At 47.6% G+C, this 13,223-nt stretch overlaps 1 protein-coding gene across 3 annotated transcripts in view; it reads left to right on the forward strand.

Annotated features, from left to right (window-relative positions):
* The window catches only part of SARNP (SAP domain containing ribonucleoprotein), a 47,386-nt gene extending 38,971 nt beyond the window's left edge, over positions 1 to 8,415 (forward strand). For all 3 annotated transcript variants that reach the window (XM_024201726.1, XM_024201729.1, XM_024201727.1), the window contains 2 exons: positions 3,966 to 4,055; positions 5,924 to 8,415. In XM_024201726.1, coding sequence (XP_024057494.1) covers positions 3,966 to 4,055; positions 5,924 to 5,965 — 132 coding nt within the window. In that variant the 3' untranslated portion in view covers positions 5,966 to 8,415. The remainder of the gene's footprint in view (positions 1 to 3,965; positions 4,056 to 5,923) is intronic.
* Positions 8,416 to 13,223: the final 4,808 nt, after the last annotated feature.

The following is a 13,223-nucleotide window of genomic DNA, read 5'->3' on the forward strand; positions in this document are numbered from 1 at the left end:
CGGGCACCCGCTGTATTGGTGATGGTTTCGATTTGTTTCATCTCTTCTTTGTGTCATCACAAGGATGGCTCTGCAGGCTTCACCTGATGGCAAATGAATGCCTTTTAGTGCCTCTGTCAGACCATGCTCTCCCCAGTCACGAAATGTAACAAATGGTGTTGGAGGGGAAGACATGAAATATACTTAGTGACAGGGGACAGAGGAGAAATTATAGGAGTGTAGCAAGGTAATTGGACAGCCTGAGTTGACGAAACTGGCTAAATGAGGACTGAAATAGCCAAAGCTAGAAATAAATCCATTGAAAATGGATGCATTGAGGCTTTTAAAGGGTAATGATGGCCTTGGTTATTACTGATAGTCAAGGCATCTGTGTGGGTAGTGGCAGTGGCGATAAAAGCCTCTGATTTTGTGGAGAATCTCGAGAAATGTAGGGACGTGACGGTTCTGCAAAATGTCAGTAAAATTGCGTCCATTCAGACTGCAAATCACTGAAATGGAATTTGTGAAGGTAGCTGAGTGAGTGCTGAGATGGTCATGTCAAAATGGAAATGCTTTTGAGAGGAGTGGTGGCCAGTGCAGGGAATAGAAAAGGGGGGCAAGAGCCCTATGATGAGTATAGCGGTAGTTGTGTGGTATATCAGACTGCCTCTTGCTAGACTGAAAACCATTAGTCAATCAGATCTCTCATCCTGCCAGTGGTAGCCAAGTGTATTGTGTCCATAGCAAGAGAAGAACTCCTCTGAGCATGCATGCCCGCCCCTCTGCTCTCACTGAAGGAGCAGGGAGTGAAGTAAAATATCCTAATCTGAAGCATCCCCTGTGAAAACAGTTTGGTGTGCAATGTGAATGTCAGCAAAAGAATGGAGTTGAGCTCCATGAGACATCCTTTCTGATGCTTGCAGAAATGAGCCCCTAGCGTTGGATAGCAAGCCCGATTCTACCCGGGCGGTTTATTGAACCACGGCTAACAAATCCAAGGGCACTGCAGCAAATCATTCAAAGGAAAGGTGCCTTCATATTTAATGGTTTAGAAAAATACCACTTGACAGGGTTGTGAGATACCTCTCTTGTGCAGATCCTGGAGAAGCAGCAGCTGTAGAATTTTACAGCAAATTACAGCCCTGGTCTCTTTCATCCGCGGCTGCCATCAGCTTATTGGTAGTTCTGCTTACTAACGATTCCCAGGAAAGAGCCTTAAGCTTGTAAGTGGTAAGGGTGTAGAAACCCTTAACTGAGAATTAACCACAATCTAGTTAGGACATTCCCAGTTTTAAGGGATGTCTGTTTTTTGTGAAGGCTTCAAACAGAAGGTACCTTTCAAAGATCCCTAGTGACCCCATGTACATAGTTCACATTAGCGTCATTAACAGAATAGAACCACAGAGCCGAGCCTCATGGTCTGTTGTAAGTGTGAGAGTTTAGGGTACTTTGTGGGATGGATTATTTGTCACATCAGTCTGTAGGAGTTAAAATGTGCAAAACCAATATCTATGCTGTCTAATCTGCCTGCTCTACTGTGCAAATGTACACAGAATATATACTGACATGTCCTCTTGAGGCTGAACCAAAGATCTTGGGGCCCATGCTAAGACTGTGTCTAGATTGAGCTTTGGAGGGACTTTTAGGATTGTTCTATTGCACTGGAATGCTGCCTTGCAGAAAAAACTCTGCTTTGGCTTATAAAAGATCCGCTGACAGATAGCAGCATCCTCCGGACCAGTGGGCACCTCTCTAAATAGGGGATTAGAAAATGCAAGAAATTGAGTGGTGGAAATAATAATAATAAAATAAATCCATATGGCCATAAAAATCCTCCTTGGAAGCAACAAAGAGAGCTCATTCGGTAACTTGTGTGAGACTTTCCAGTAACATCAGCGCTCCCTTATGAAGGGGCCAGCGGGTTCTCTTGATAAAAGTTGAGACCATTATCATGATCCATGAAGTCTCTAAGGGCAAATGGGGAGCTAGCGCTTCAAGCTCAGGGCCTATTGCACTGGGGCAGGCATGGGAAACTATGTACTCCCCACGAAAGCTTATGCTCTAATAAATTTGTTAGTCTCTAAGGTGCCACAAGTACTCCTGTTCTTTTTATGTACTCCCCAGGTGCTTATGTTGTATAAAATGTTCCCTTGGTTTATGTTGGATGATTCACATAGTCCTGTGGCTGACATTAGCCTGCTCCTAGAGAGAGAGATGTGATGTTGCAAACATGGCATTATGGTTTCACTGCAGGATCAAGTGTAAGATTAAAAAAACTGGGCCTGTTCAGCTTGGAAAAGAGATGACTATGGAGGGGGAGATGATAGAGGTTCGTAAAATCATGAATGATTTGGAAAAAGTGAATAAAGTGTTATTTAGTCCTTCACATAACACACAAACCAGGGTCACCCAGTGAAATTAATAGGCAGCAGCTGTAAAACAAACAAATTGAACTACTACTTCACACAATGCACAGTCAGCCTGTGGAACTCGTTGCCAGGGGATGTTGTGAATGCCAAAAGTATAATTAGGTTTAAAAAAAAAATTAAGGAAGATCATGGAGGATAGATTCATCAATGGCTAATTAGCCAAGATGGTCTGGGACACAACCTTATGCCCCGGGTGTCCCTAAACCTCCAACTGCCAGAAGCTGGACTGGATGACCGGATAGATCACTCAGAATTGCCATGTTCTGTTGATTCCCTTTCTAGCATCTGGTACTGGCCACTGTCAGAAGACAGGATACTGGGCTAGATGGACCACTGGGCTGACCCGATCCGTGCGTTCTTATGAGGGTGCATCCTCTTTATCATGTTGTTCGACCACATTCCTTAATTTCCAAATGAGGAAAAACATGCAGCAGGTGGATTGGTGTTAGTTGGTGGTGATGCTCATCAGAGTGAATTGGGTTCTTCCCTTTTGCTGCTAGTTTCACCAGAGCTGCTGAAGAGTGTTTATGCCATCATTCTGCAGGGAGTAGCCAGCTTCACGTTCTGCAAATTCTCTTTGTGTTGCAAACTTTACGGGGCAGTTTTTAAAACTATTTCCATTGGAGCATTTCATCGGGGAAACATTTTGATTTTAATGTGAGATCTTGTAAATCCTCAATGTTGGGCCTACACTTGGGTTGGTAATAGGGATACAGAGGCTTTCACCTCTAGGTTCCTAACCCTGGTCTGCTGCTCAGTGGCCTATGTGAAATGAGTTTGGGTTCCATTACCGAGGCCAAAGATTTAATGGGGTCATTAAGGGAGAACTTAGGAAGGGACCCTCCCTCTCAGGATTGGGACACACTGACAGGAAGCTTACACTGCCACTGCCCAGGTACATGTACTGCTTTGGTTAAACAGAGACTCGCTTTCTAAGGCTGCCAATCCAGCGCCTTTCATTTACTCCGTTGGGAATATAAAGGCTTCCTCTTTTCCTCCCTACCTCACTGCACCGTGCCTCACTAGCTATCGTGGTCGACTCTTCTTTGACTTGACCTGTTAAGGTGGACAGTTAAAGGTTAAAGACATTTAAAGTGGAGGGGATAGAGCCGTTGCAAAGTTAGGCAGGTGCCAGGTCACAGGTTACTTAGCTTTAGCCATTAATCCCACAAACTCCACGAATTTCACCACTGTACTCCAGAGAAATGGGTTTCACTTTTCCTTGATTACCATGGAGGGAGAGCAGGTTTTGCATGGGGACCTACTTATCATAAATGCTCCTCGGAGGTTCTTTTTAGCATCTATTCAATAAATCCCTTCTGGACGGGGCACCTAACCATGCCAGCATGATGAAGCCTACTAACATGTATGTTCAGTTCTGTGCACTAATTCATGTGTACCCCAAAATCATCTTGCAACTACTCTTTTTTCTAGCAGCTGGTGGTGTAGCTAAGAGCAGGAAGATTTGGGGGGCAAGGAAAGGAACCTTATCAACTGTTAAAATGATTCTTTTAGGCCTGTCTGGCAAACTAAATCTTCTACCTTCTTTCCACACAGAGCGAAGATGATGAGAAGCTGAAGAAGAGGAAGGAGCGATTTGGCATTGTAACAAGTTCGGCTGGGGCTGGAGCCACAGAGGACACAGAGGTAAAATGCTAAACCTGCAAGCAGAGGGACAAGTGATAAGAAGTTTGGGGGCGAGAGGGCAGCTGAGAACACTTTCCGTGCTGACTTGTTAGGAGAGTTGAATATCCCAGAAGATGGCACTGTAACTCTTTGCACACATGAGATCTCGCTACTCAAGTGGATCTCATCCTACTCGTCCGCATGCAAGTACTTATATTAATTTCCTTCAGGTACCCCAATGATGATACCGCAAAGATAAATTCTCTTCTTTACGTGGATGATGAGCATCTGCCTCGTTGGGTTGCATGCATTCTAACCCCCCAGTGGAGCTTGTCAGCCTGGTTTGGAGCAGCCCAAACTACAAGATGTGGCCGAGCTCTTAGTCTTGCAAACTAATACAGATGCCTGCAGAAAACTGGGAGCAACCGTTCTCCTCCAGTTTCCTCCACACTGCTCCCTTTATGCCTTGAGTGGCCTAGTGTACTACCTCCCATTCACCTCCCTCCTTATGACTTCCTTTATCCAGGAAGCCCTTGAACTTTAAACTTGCTTCACTCCTTTCATCATAACAGCCATGTCAATTTCACAACATGAAAAGGAAGGAACAAGAAATTGACCACACCCCTGGCTTTTCTCTCTCCCATCTTTTGATTTGACACCTCTGTCCTGCTGTTGTCTCTTTGGTCTGATTTTTAATTTGTAAGCTCTGCAAGACAGTGCCTCACCATTTTATTTATGGGGGTTTATGCCTTGCTGTGCGGCACCTGGTACCAGAGACCAGGCTAGATGGTCCTGTGGCAGTTCCTACGTTCCTGTTGTCGAGTATCATGAACACTATTGGTGCTGCGTAAATAATACTCTAGCATAAATCAGGGAGAGCTGAGCCCCCATCACTGTCCACAGAGGGGTGCTGGATATGGATTTTAATTTTAACAATCAATTGGCAAAGGTTGCGGGAGGGTGAGCTGTTGGGGTCTTAGAAGCTACTTAACCAGATGGCTTCTGGATTCGACATACAAGAAGTGGTTTTTTGTTTGGCTCCGAAGAGTGATCTCAGCAATTCAGGTGGGGTTTGGGGGCTTTTTCTGTTTTGTTTTTGTAGCTTTTTGATAAACGCTTCCCTGGAATGAAATGGTGCACGGCATTCCCAGCCTTCTGCAAGCAGCACTGGAGAACAGGCCCCTGTTCAGTCTGAGCAGAGGGGGTGGCTGGGGGGGAAGGATTCCATGTTTTTCCGCTAGGTCACTTATAGGTTGTGCCTGGAACAAAAAGGTCTTTTGACTAGTATTGTGTGCACTCAAATGCACCTTTCCCCTGGAGATTCTTGGTTCGGGCTTCTGTTGCCCCCTGGCTATTTATCCTGCTAAAAATTAAGATTTATACGCCCCTCGTGTATCAAGTTAAAGGCATATCTGAGAGACGCAATAGAATATTTAATGCAGTTTAGTGTGTCCCTCTCACCTTTTCCATGAATAGAAGAGTGTTAACCCTTTGCCCTTTTAAATTTCCCACCTCCCCATTGCCTGGAAGGGTTTCCAGGCCTCTCAAGTAGGCATTGTTCCCTTTTGTAGCACGTTGCCAGCGAGATGAAGTGACTTCAGCAGCACTGTATCTTGGGCACTGTATGCTTTTGCAACTTGATTTCAAGCTCCGTTTGTTGGACTAAAATCTTCTAGCGCCTTGCCAAGCATCGATACCAAATACTCTTGAACTAACCTTGTGATCCCGTATTCAGGCAAGGGCTGGGTCAGTCATGCACTAGGGTCATTTAATACCATCAAGTGTGGTGTGGGTTTTTTTTGTTTTTTTTAGTCTTCATCCAAATGTGTGTGGGGTTTGAATTGTGAATGTTTTGTTGGTTTTGATTTTTCTTTCAATCCCTTTTGCAGGCAAAGAAGAGGAAAAGAGCAGAACGCTTTGGGATTGTCTGATGTCTGTCCATTTTAGGCTTTACCTGTTGGGCGGGGAGCACACTCACGTGTGTGTGCGCGCTCTCTCTCTCTCTCTCTCCCCCCTTCCCTTCCCCCGCCACACACACACTAGCACTAGTAAGGAGTGTAGGCTCTCTTCCCCACACAGGACCCAATAGAGAATCCCTGATAGCTGTACAGTTGTGCTGCTTATTTTTTCAATTGTGAAGTTTAAAAAAAAAAAATATATACAGAACAAAGAGCAAAAATGTTCTTCTCGTATCTGTGGTGGGTGAAATCCCATTGCCCAGTTCGCCATTCCCCTGCCACTTGTGTAGTAATTTACAGCAGTGCAAAGCAGATGTGTAATGCCACCACATCCAAATTGGAAGTGTTTTACACCCGTTGTGGACTGGTGTAAATGCCCACACAAGGTGCAGGTTTGAACCTAGGTAGTGGGGAAGGAGAACTGGAGTGGCCATTATCATCAGATGTAGGATGAGGAAAGGATAATGCCATTCGGGGATGAAGTTGGAGAAAGGTTTGCTCTCCCTGCTATGTCTTAGGGAGTTGCACCCTTGGGTTGAGAGACAGGTTATGCCACTTAAAGCAGGAACTTCCTGGAGCCGCCCTTTTATTTAAATGTTGCTGATTTTTATTGTCTCCATTTCTCTGGCCTGCCCTGGGCAAAGAAACCCTCCTCTCCCTCCTTCAGCCCCAGGAAATCACTCTTTAAGTTCAGCAGTATCAGGGCACGCACACCAATAGCCTGGCTAAAAACATTCTTCAGCTCAAGGGCACCTTGCATCCCTACTTAGGTTCTGTTGTGGATCATCAGCTGCTTCTTGGGTTGCCCCGCCCAGCTTGTGACGTCGTGTTTGCTGCCTCGCTGGCCAGGGCAGGGCCTTTCTAATATATGGCACGGGATGGCCAAAAAACATCGTAGTAATTCTTGTATCAGATAGGCTTTAAACTTCACGAACCACCCCGTATGTGAAAGGGTCTTTCTCAGCTACCTCTGCTCCCCGGGGGTGGTCTCGTGGGGAATGGGTTGGAGCAGCAGCTGGTGATTGGCAGAAGATCAAGGCCAAAGCCTTGGAATAAGGAGAGAGGAATCCCAGAACATTTACAAATTAAACCCACTTCACCGGCCTCTAAGGGCTGTTCTGGGGCTTGTGGCATTTAGTACAAATGGTCAGATCTCCTGGAAGGTTAGTGAGAGATTTCTCTTGCCTTTCAAAAAAATTCCTTTGCTCAGTTTTTATTCCCAGGTTGAATTTTGTGTTGTCCTCATCTAACATCCAGACTAGCTCAGTCAGACTTGTTAATACCTCACCCAGTCTTAAACCAGCCTTCACTGCCTCACCTCTTGCAAAGGGGGACAGCACCAACCTTGTCCTGGGAATACGTGGTTTGAAAAGGTGTTGCAGTGAACCTGTTCTGCATTGGGACTGAAGCGAATTTCCCTCCTGTCACGTTAACTTCTCCATTTTCCCTGCAACATCATGCTTAGTACAGGAGCGAAACACAGCATGGCTGCAAATGTTATGCACCTTTTGTCTGGTTAGCTTATCAAACGGCACCTTCTGTTTTTAGGAATCTGTAGGAATCAGTTCTCCATGTTAAGTTGTGTAGATGGAGCAAGAGTGTTAGCTAATACCAGAGAGCTGTTGTCCCATGCTTTGCTCTAGGCCTCTGAGGCCAATAGCTGTTGTTAGCAGTGATTCAGTAGAGAGGGAAGACGTATGGTGCCTTTCTTTGTCTCCTTAATAGGTTTTTACACACAGGTATTCCTTGTGCGTCTAACATCTTATGTAACTTTTTTACCCTTAAACTTATATCAGGGTCCCCAGAAAAATAGAACAGCTGGGCAGATTTCCCCTTGATTGATCTTTGCTTTTAAATGTCCATTTTGGTTGAAATGTGCCTGTGCTTCAGAGATTTGCATCCAGGGATTCTTGCTTCTGACCATACCCTCTATTGGAAAGATGTGTTTGCACTGGTCACACGCAGTGGAGAACAGCAGCTGTATGTGTACAGTAGGCTGGGCAAAGGGGCCAGCCTGACTCTTGAAAAGCAATATATTTTTCTTTAAATGTAGAGGTCTTCAAATTGCTTGTGCTCGGCACCACCGATGCACGCAGGCTGATGTCTCAGCTGTATGCCCCAGGTGATTCTAAGCAATATCGGAGGTTGGTTTGCTTGCCCAGCAACTATAGGATCCAGGTTGCATTGTGTGTGGCTTGGGGTGTCAAGGTAGAATGAACCGAAGCCCCCTGTCTCCTTCCAGACTTAATGGAATAACTTTATTCTGTTTTTTTTTTTTTTCCGTATGTCGGATTTTGTAATATGTATTTTCTATTCCGCTCATGGCTTTTTGCTGGTTATTTGCTTGAAATGTTTTGAAGTGTGCCAGGACAAACACTGCATTTCACTCTTGGTTTCATAATAAAACTGCTTCTTCAAGGCAACACCTGTATCTGCCTATTTGGTGTGTGATGTAACAGTGCTTTTCCTGTGGTGTCAGGGTTGGGCAGTGCTAGCACAGAGCCAAAGATCGCTGAGGTCTGATTCTCTCTCTCTCTCTCTCCCTCTCTCTCTCTCTCTCTCTCTCTCTCTCTCTCTCTCTGGTGCTGCATTGTGTGGTGTAGTTTACACCCGTGCACGTCAATCCCATGGCCCAAGGAAAACGTCATTTAGGTCCATTCTGCCCTGGTTTAAATGACTTCCCATGGTGTACGGTGCCCCTTGTCTTCAAATGAACACAGAGGTCTTGAGCACTTGTAGTCGTGAAAGATCCCATGATGCTTTTTGTTAACCCCTGGCATCCCGGACAAACCCCAGTTCTTAGCCCATTCTGCCTCCCTAAATTCTTCCCTATAGTTTGTTGGATAGAGAATTCCTCTTTGCTTCCTGTTGACCTCATTAAACTTTGCAGGCCCTTTGGAGTAGGGACTCTGCTTTTAAAGGTCCTGTAAAGCATCTTGCACATGCAGAGTGCTGTGTATATAGTGCCCAGGCCTCCTTTGTTTATTATTTGGTGCTAAGAAGTCAGATTCTCAGTTCTAGGATTGCCCTTGGTCTGCTTGGCAAGTGCAAATATCCTTTTGTGTCCTTGGTTTCTTTATTTCTGATCACTTCCTGTACTTCTCCGTATACTACCTGAGTGGTATAAATGATCAGCTGTTTGACAGTACTGCAGGGAGGGCTGCTGGTGGTACTCAAATCCCTAATCCCCCCGGGTGTTAGGTAAGTGGGGTCCCCTTGGTACAGGCTGACGTACGGTAAAGGGACTCACTTAAGGTTGTACAGCAGAGTTGGGCGTAGAACCCAGGAGATCCAATTTCCATGCTTGTGCTCTGACCACTTGATTACACTCCCCTTTCTGAGGCAGAAACAGAACCCAAGAGTCCTGACTTCAGTCTCCTGTTCTAACTAGTCAATATTTTCTCTTCCCAGAGCTGGGAATAGAAGCCAGATATCCTGTCTTGCCATCCCGTTGTCTGACCACTGGAACCCAGCCCCTCTTGCCTCTAGAAACCACACGAGCACAGCTTGTTCAGTTTCCCTTGGGCATATGGGATCACTACAGATATGGACAGTGCCTCCATTGCACGTTCTCTCTGCCATTCCAAATCATTCCTCACGTTCTAGGGGCACTAATGCATATTCTGCCCCTCTCCCCTCCCCCGGCATTCTCTCCCCTGCACCCATCCTCAAATTGATCGCTTCCCTGTGCTCTAGTAAAACTACCTGAGTGTCTCTTGCTCCCCCATTTCACCTCCCTCTCCTTGTTCGGGATGAATTTCCTTTGGCCATGGGAGCAATATAGCAACGAACCCAGGTCTACTCCCTCGCTTCTCCTTTATCGATCACTCTCTCCCTTTGCCTGTATATAGGCACTTTCTGTATTCCCAGCCCTGGTCCAGCAGCTGCCCCCAGCAGCCAGTGCTACAGAGGGCATCGCTGCCTGTAGAGATCTCCCCTCCCCCCTCTCTCCCCTCTGCTGCTTTTTCCCGCTTGGTGGGAGTTTATTTTGTAGAGGACACTGCTTCTTTTAAATGCTGGGCTTTCCCCTCCGTGGTGTGGGGGGGAAATCATTCTAATCACACTGGGTTTAAAACACCACCTAATTTATTTTTCCTCTCCGAGCTGGGAGCCGCTCGTGACTAATTTGGGCTGAATAGGTGGAGAAAGAAAGCAGCGGGCACACAATGAGCGGGGGAAAGTGTGGGAAAGCGAGCGAAAGAAAAGGAGGGCCAGGGCTTGCAGCGTGAGAGCTGGTAACGCCGCGCAGCGCCCAAATTCAGCATGAAGTCACTTTTCAGAGCAGACGCTTGGGCTGAAAACGCAAGTGGGACTATAGGTCAGGGCGGCGGGAGGGGTGGGGGTGGGAAATGGTTGGGCTCGCACAATGTGAAGGGAAGGAGGAGGTGGGGTGAGAGAAGAGAGATGGGCACAGTGTGTGTGTGTGTGTGTGTGTGTGTGTGTGTGTGCGCGTGTGTGCGTGCCCCTTCACAAAGAAACACAAACACATCTTCCCGCTCGCGCTGTCCCCTTCACCCCAATGGCCTCCTGCCCCTGAGTCGTCTGTGGCTGGGTTGGAAACTTCTTGTGTTTAAATTCAGAAAAATAAGGAAACAAAACCAGAGCGAGAGAGAGAGAGAGGGGAGGGGGTTAATACAGAGCAATACACTTTAAGATTTCTTCTGTCCCTTCCTTCCCCTCCCCACAGTTTTAAATATCTTATAGGCCTGCACTGAAATCTCTTCTGGAGTCGCCTTGAAACTGACTGTAGATAAACCCCCTTGCTTGAAGTTGTGTTATGTTCAAATTGATTAGGTTACAGGTTATCCTCTTCCCCTGCCCCCAACTGCTTCAAGGGCTGGTTAATTTCACAGCAAGGGCCCATCCTGCTCTGTACTGCTGTGTCTTGAGGTGCTGCCCCTTCTGTGCACCTTAACAGTTATAGTTCTGACCACGCTCTTCCCCTCCTCCCTGCGTTGGGAGTTGAATGGACTGTTTAAAAAATAAATATCTATATCCAACTGGGATTTGGTGAGCTGCTGCTGCTGCGATTGGCTCAATCCCTGGAGTCTGGCTAATCCAAGGGGTTCAGGACTAGTTAAACTCTGATTTGCACAGCTTGCTTGGGCCGTGAATCAACTGTGCTTTCCCCCTAGAAATCGGAGCTCAGGGCGGCCTGTTGGGTGATCCAGTCCACATTGCCTCCAGAATCCAAGGCCAGGGATGGATTTTCTATAGAATGAATATAATTTCACTACCCCAAATATTTTTCAGGCCAGAAGGAATGTTGCTGAGTAGTTAAAGCAGGAAGCCTGGAATCTCTACACTAAGGCTTAGAGCAGGGGCTTTGGTGTCAGGACTCTGGGGTTCTAATCCTATCTTCAGAAGCGGTAATGTCTAGTGCATGGGGGCAGGGGCTGTGAGTCTGGAGTCCTGGCTTCTGTTCCAAGCTCTGTTTCTGGATTGGCTGAGTGGCTGGTGTCAAGACATTTCAGGGGGCCTCTGGGCCCTGTCTGTGGGGAAACTTGGGCTGCATGATGGTTTTGTGAAACACATCGAAAGCGGAAGTGGCTTGACCCAGAGGGAGTTGGTGTCGGAGCTGGCAGTAGAACCCAGGCATCCTGGCTCCCCTCCCTTGCAAGAACAGCTCTGGACATTACCTAACTCCATGGTTGCTCCCTCAGTCCTGCCCTTTTCGGAAGTACACATCTGTGTGTTACTCCCTCCCCCCAGCAGCTCTGTTTGCTAGATGCACTCAAGCTGGAGGGAGGGGCGTGTGCCATGGTTGGCCATGTGATGACCCGTCAGGACATGCTTTGGGAAGCACATGCTCTGGCAAGGCCTGAAGAGAAGTGAGTGAGCTGGGCAGTCCTCTCTTCCCCAGATAGCTCCTGCAATCAACTCTTCCTCCCTGGCACCTTGCCCCTTAGCTGTCAATCACACTTCTCATTGCTGTCCTACTGTATCTGCTCTTGGCACTACTGCACTGGAAGCTTGGTGCCCAGACCTCAGCCAGGCCAGAGCCCCTGTGTACTGGGTGCTGTATGGACGTGTCATAAATTCAGAGATTACAAGGCCAGGTGCGACCACTATGGTCCTCTAGTCTGACCTCCTTTATAGCACAGGCCAAATAATCCCCCAGTCCCTGCGCTCAGGTAGAAGGGTGGAGTGAGGGGACTCAACAGAACCTGTTGCTTCTCTTCTGCTGAGCCATGAGCTCCCAGAGATGAGGGTCAGATGTTAGATGTTCCCTGTTGCTCCTGTGTAGTGCAATTGACTTGTCGGGGGGTCTCAGAAGGGAAGATGTTTTCAATAACGGGGGGATTTCCCCCCCCATCTCATCCCAGGTCCCTTGGAAGAAGAGACTCAGCGGGGAATAGAGTGAGGACCTTTATTCTCTCTCCACAGTTGTGTGGGTGCCATTCTGCTCCCGTCACGCTCATGGTAGCCTCAGGGTGACCTGCCCCTCTGCCTTGCTTGGCCTTTCTCCATCAAGGACAGCTTATCCCAGGTGTGAAGCAAGGTTCAGAAGCACATACGGCGGCAGGTGGAAGTGCCCATAGGCATGGATTCCCTTGGCTGCTCTCCAGAGCTTTGGTCCCAGCGCCATGTGCAAAGCTGCAACTTAGCCCTACAGAATGGTAGGCTGAGGTTTATAAAGCCCTGGTTGATAGGGGATGAACAGTCAGGACAGGTTCTGTTCTAACCTTTAGAAGACAGGGTTGTCCCTGAGGAGCAGGAGGTGTAAGGCTCTAGCCATCGGCTTAGATCTGCTCCCCAGCAGGGTCAGCTCAGCCCTTTCTCCTTCCCCGGCGGATACACCGTGGTCCGCGGGGTCTACTGGCTGTGGACTGTGCCCATGAGACCTTGGACAAACAAGGGACATCCCACAGCTGAGTTTAGGCTGGGCCCATTGGATGACAATTGCCCCAAACCATCTGTTGAGCTGTGGACTGGCTGCTGCCCTGTACAGCACTGTGGGACCCATGTGTGCTTTATCAGGGGCGGGGTGCAGTGGCTTGTGCCCACCTCTCCAGCGTGATCGCTCTGCCGCTGGCATTACAGTCCTTGGTTCACAGGCAGCACTGGTGTCTCCTGCTACAGAGTCAGCAGGATTGGTGGATCCCAGCCAAGCTCCCTGCCTGCTGGTATAATTACTGTGAATGTTGCATGCGGACAGTCTTATTAGGCATCAGAGGGGGAAGGTTAGGAGAGCCAGATTATGGCATGGCTGGCATGGGGTTGCACCCCC

This window comes from Terrapene carolina, unplaced genomic scaffold (genome assembly GCF_002925995.2).
Source record: "Terrapene carolina triunguis isolate 2854851 unplaced genomic scaffold, T_m_triunguis-2.0 Scaffold641, whole genome shotgun sequence".
In the NCBI taxonomy this organism is placed as follows: Eukaryota; Metazoa; Chordata; order Testudines; family Emydidae; genus Terrapene; species Terrapene triunguis.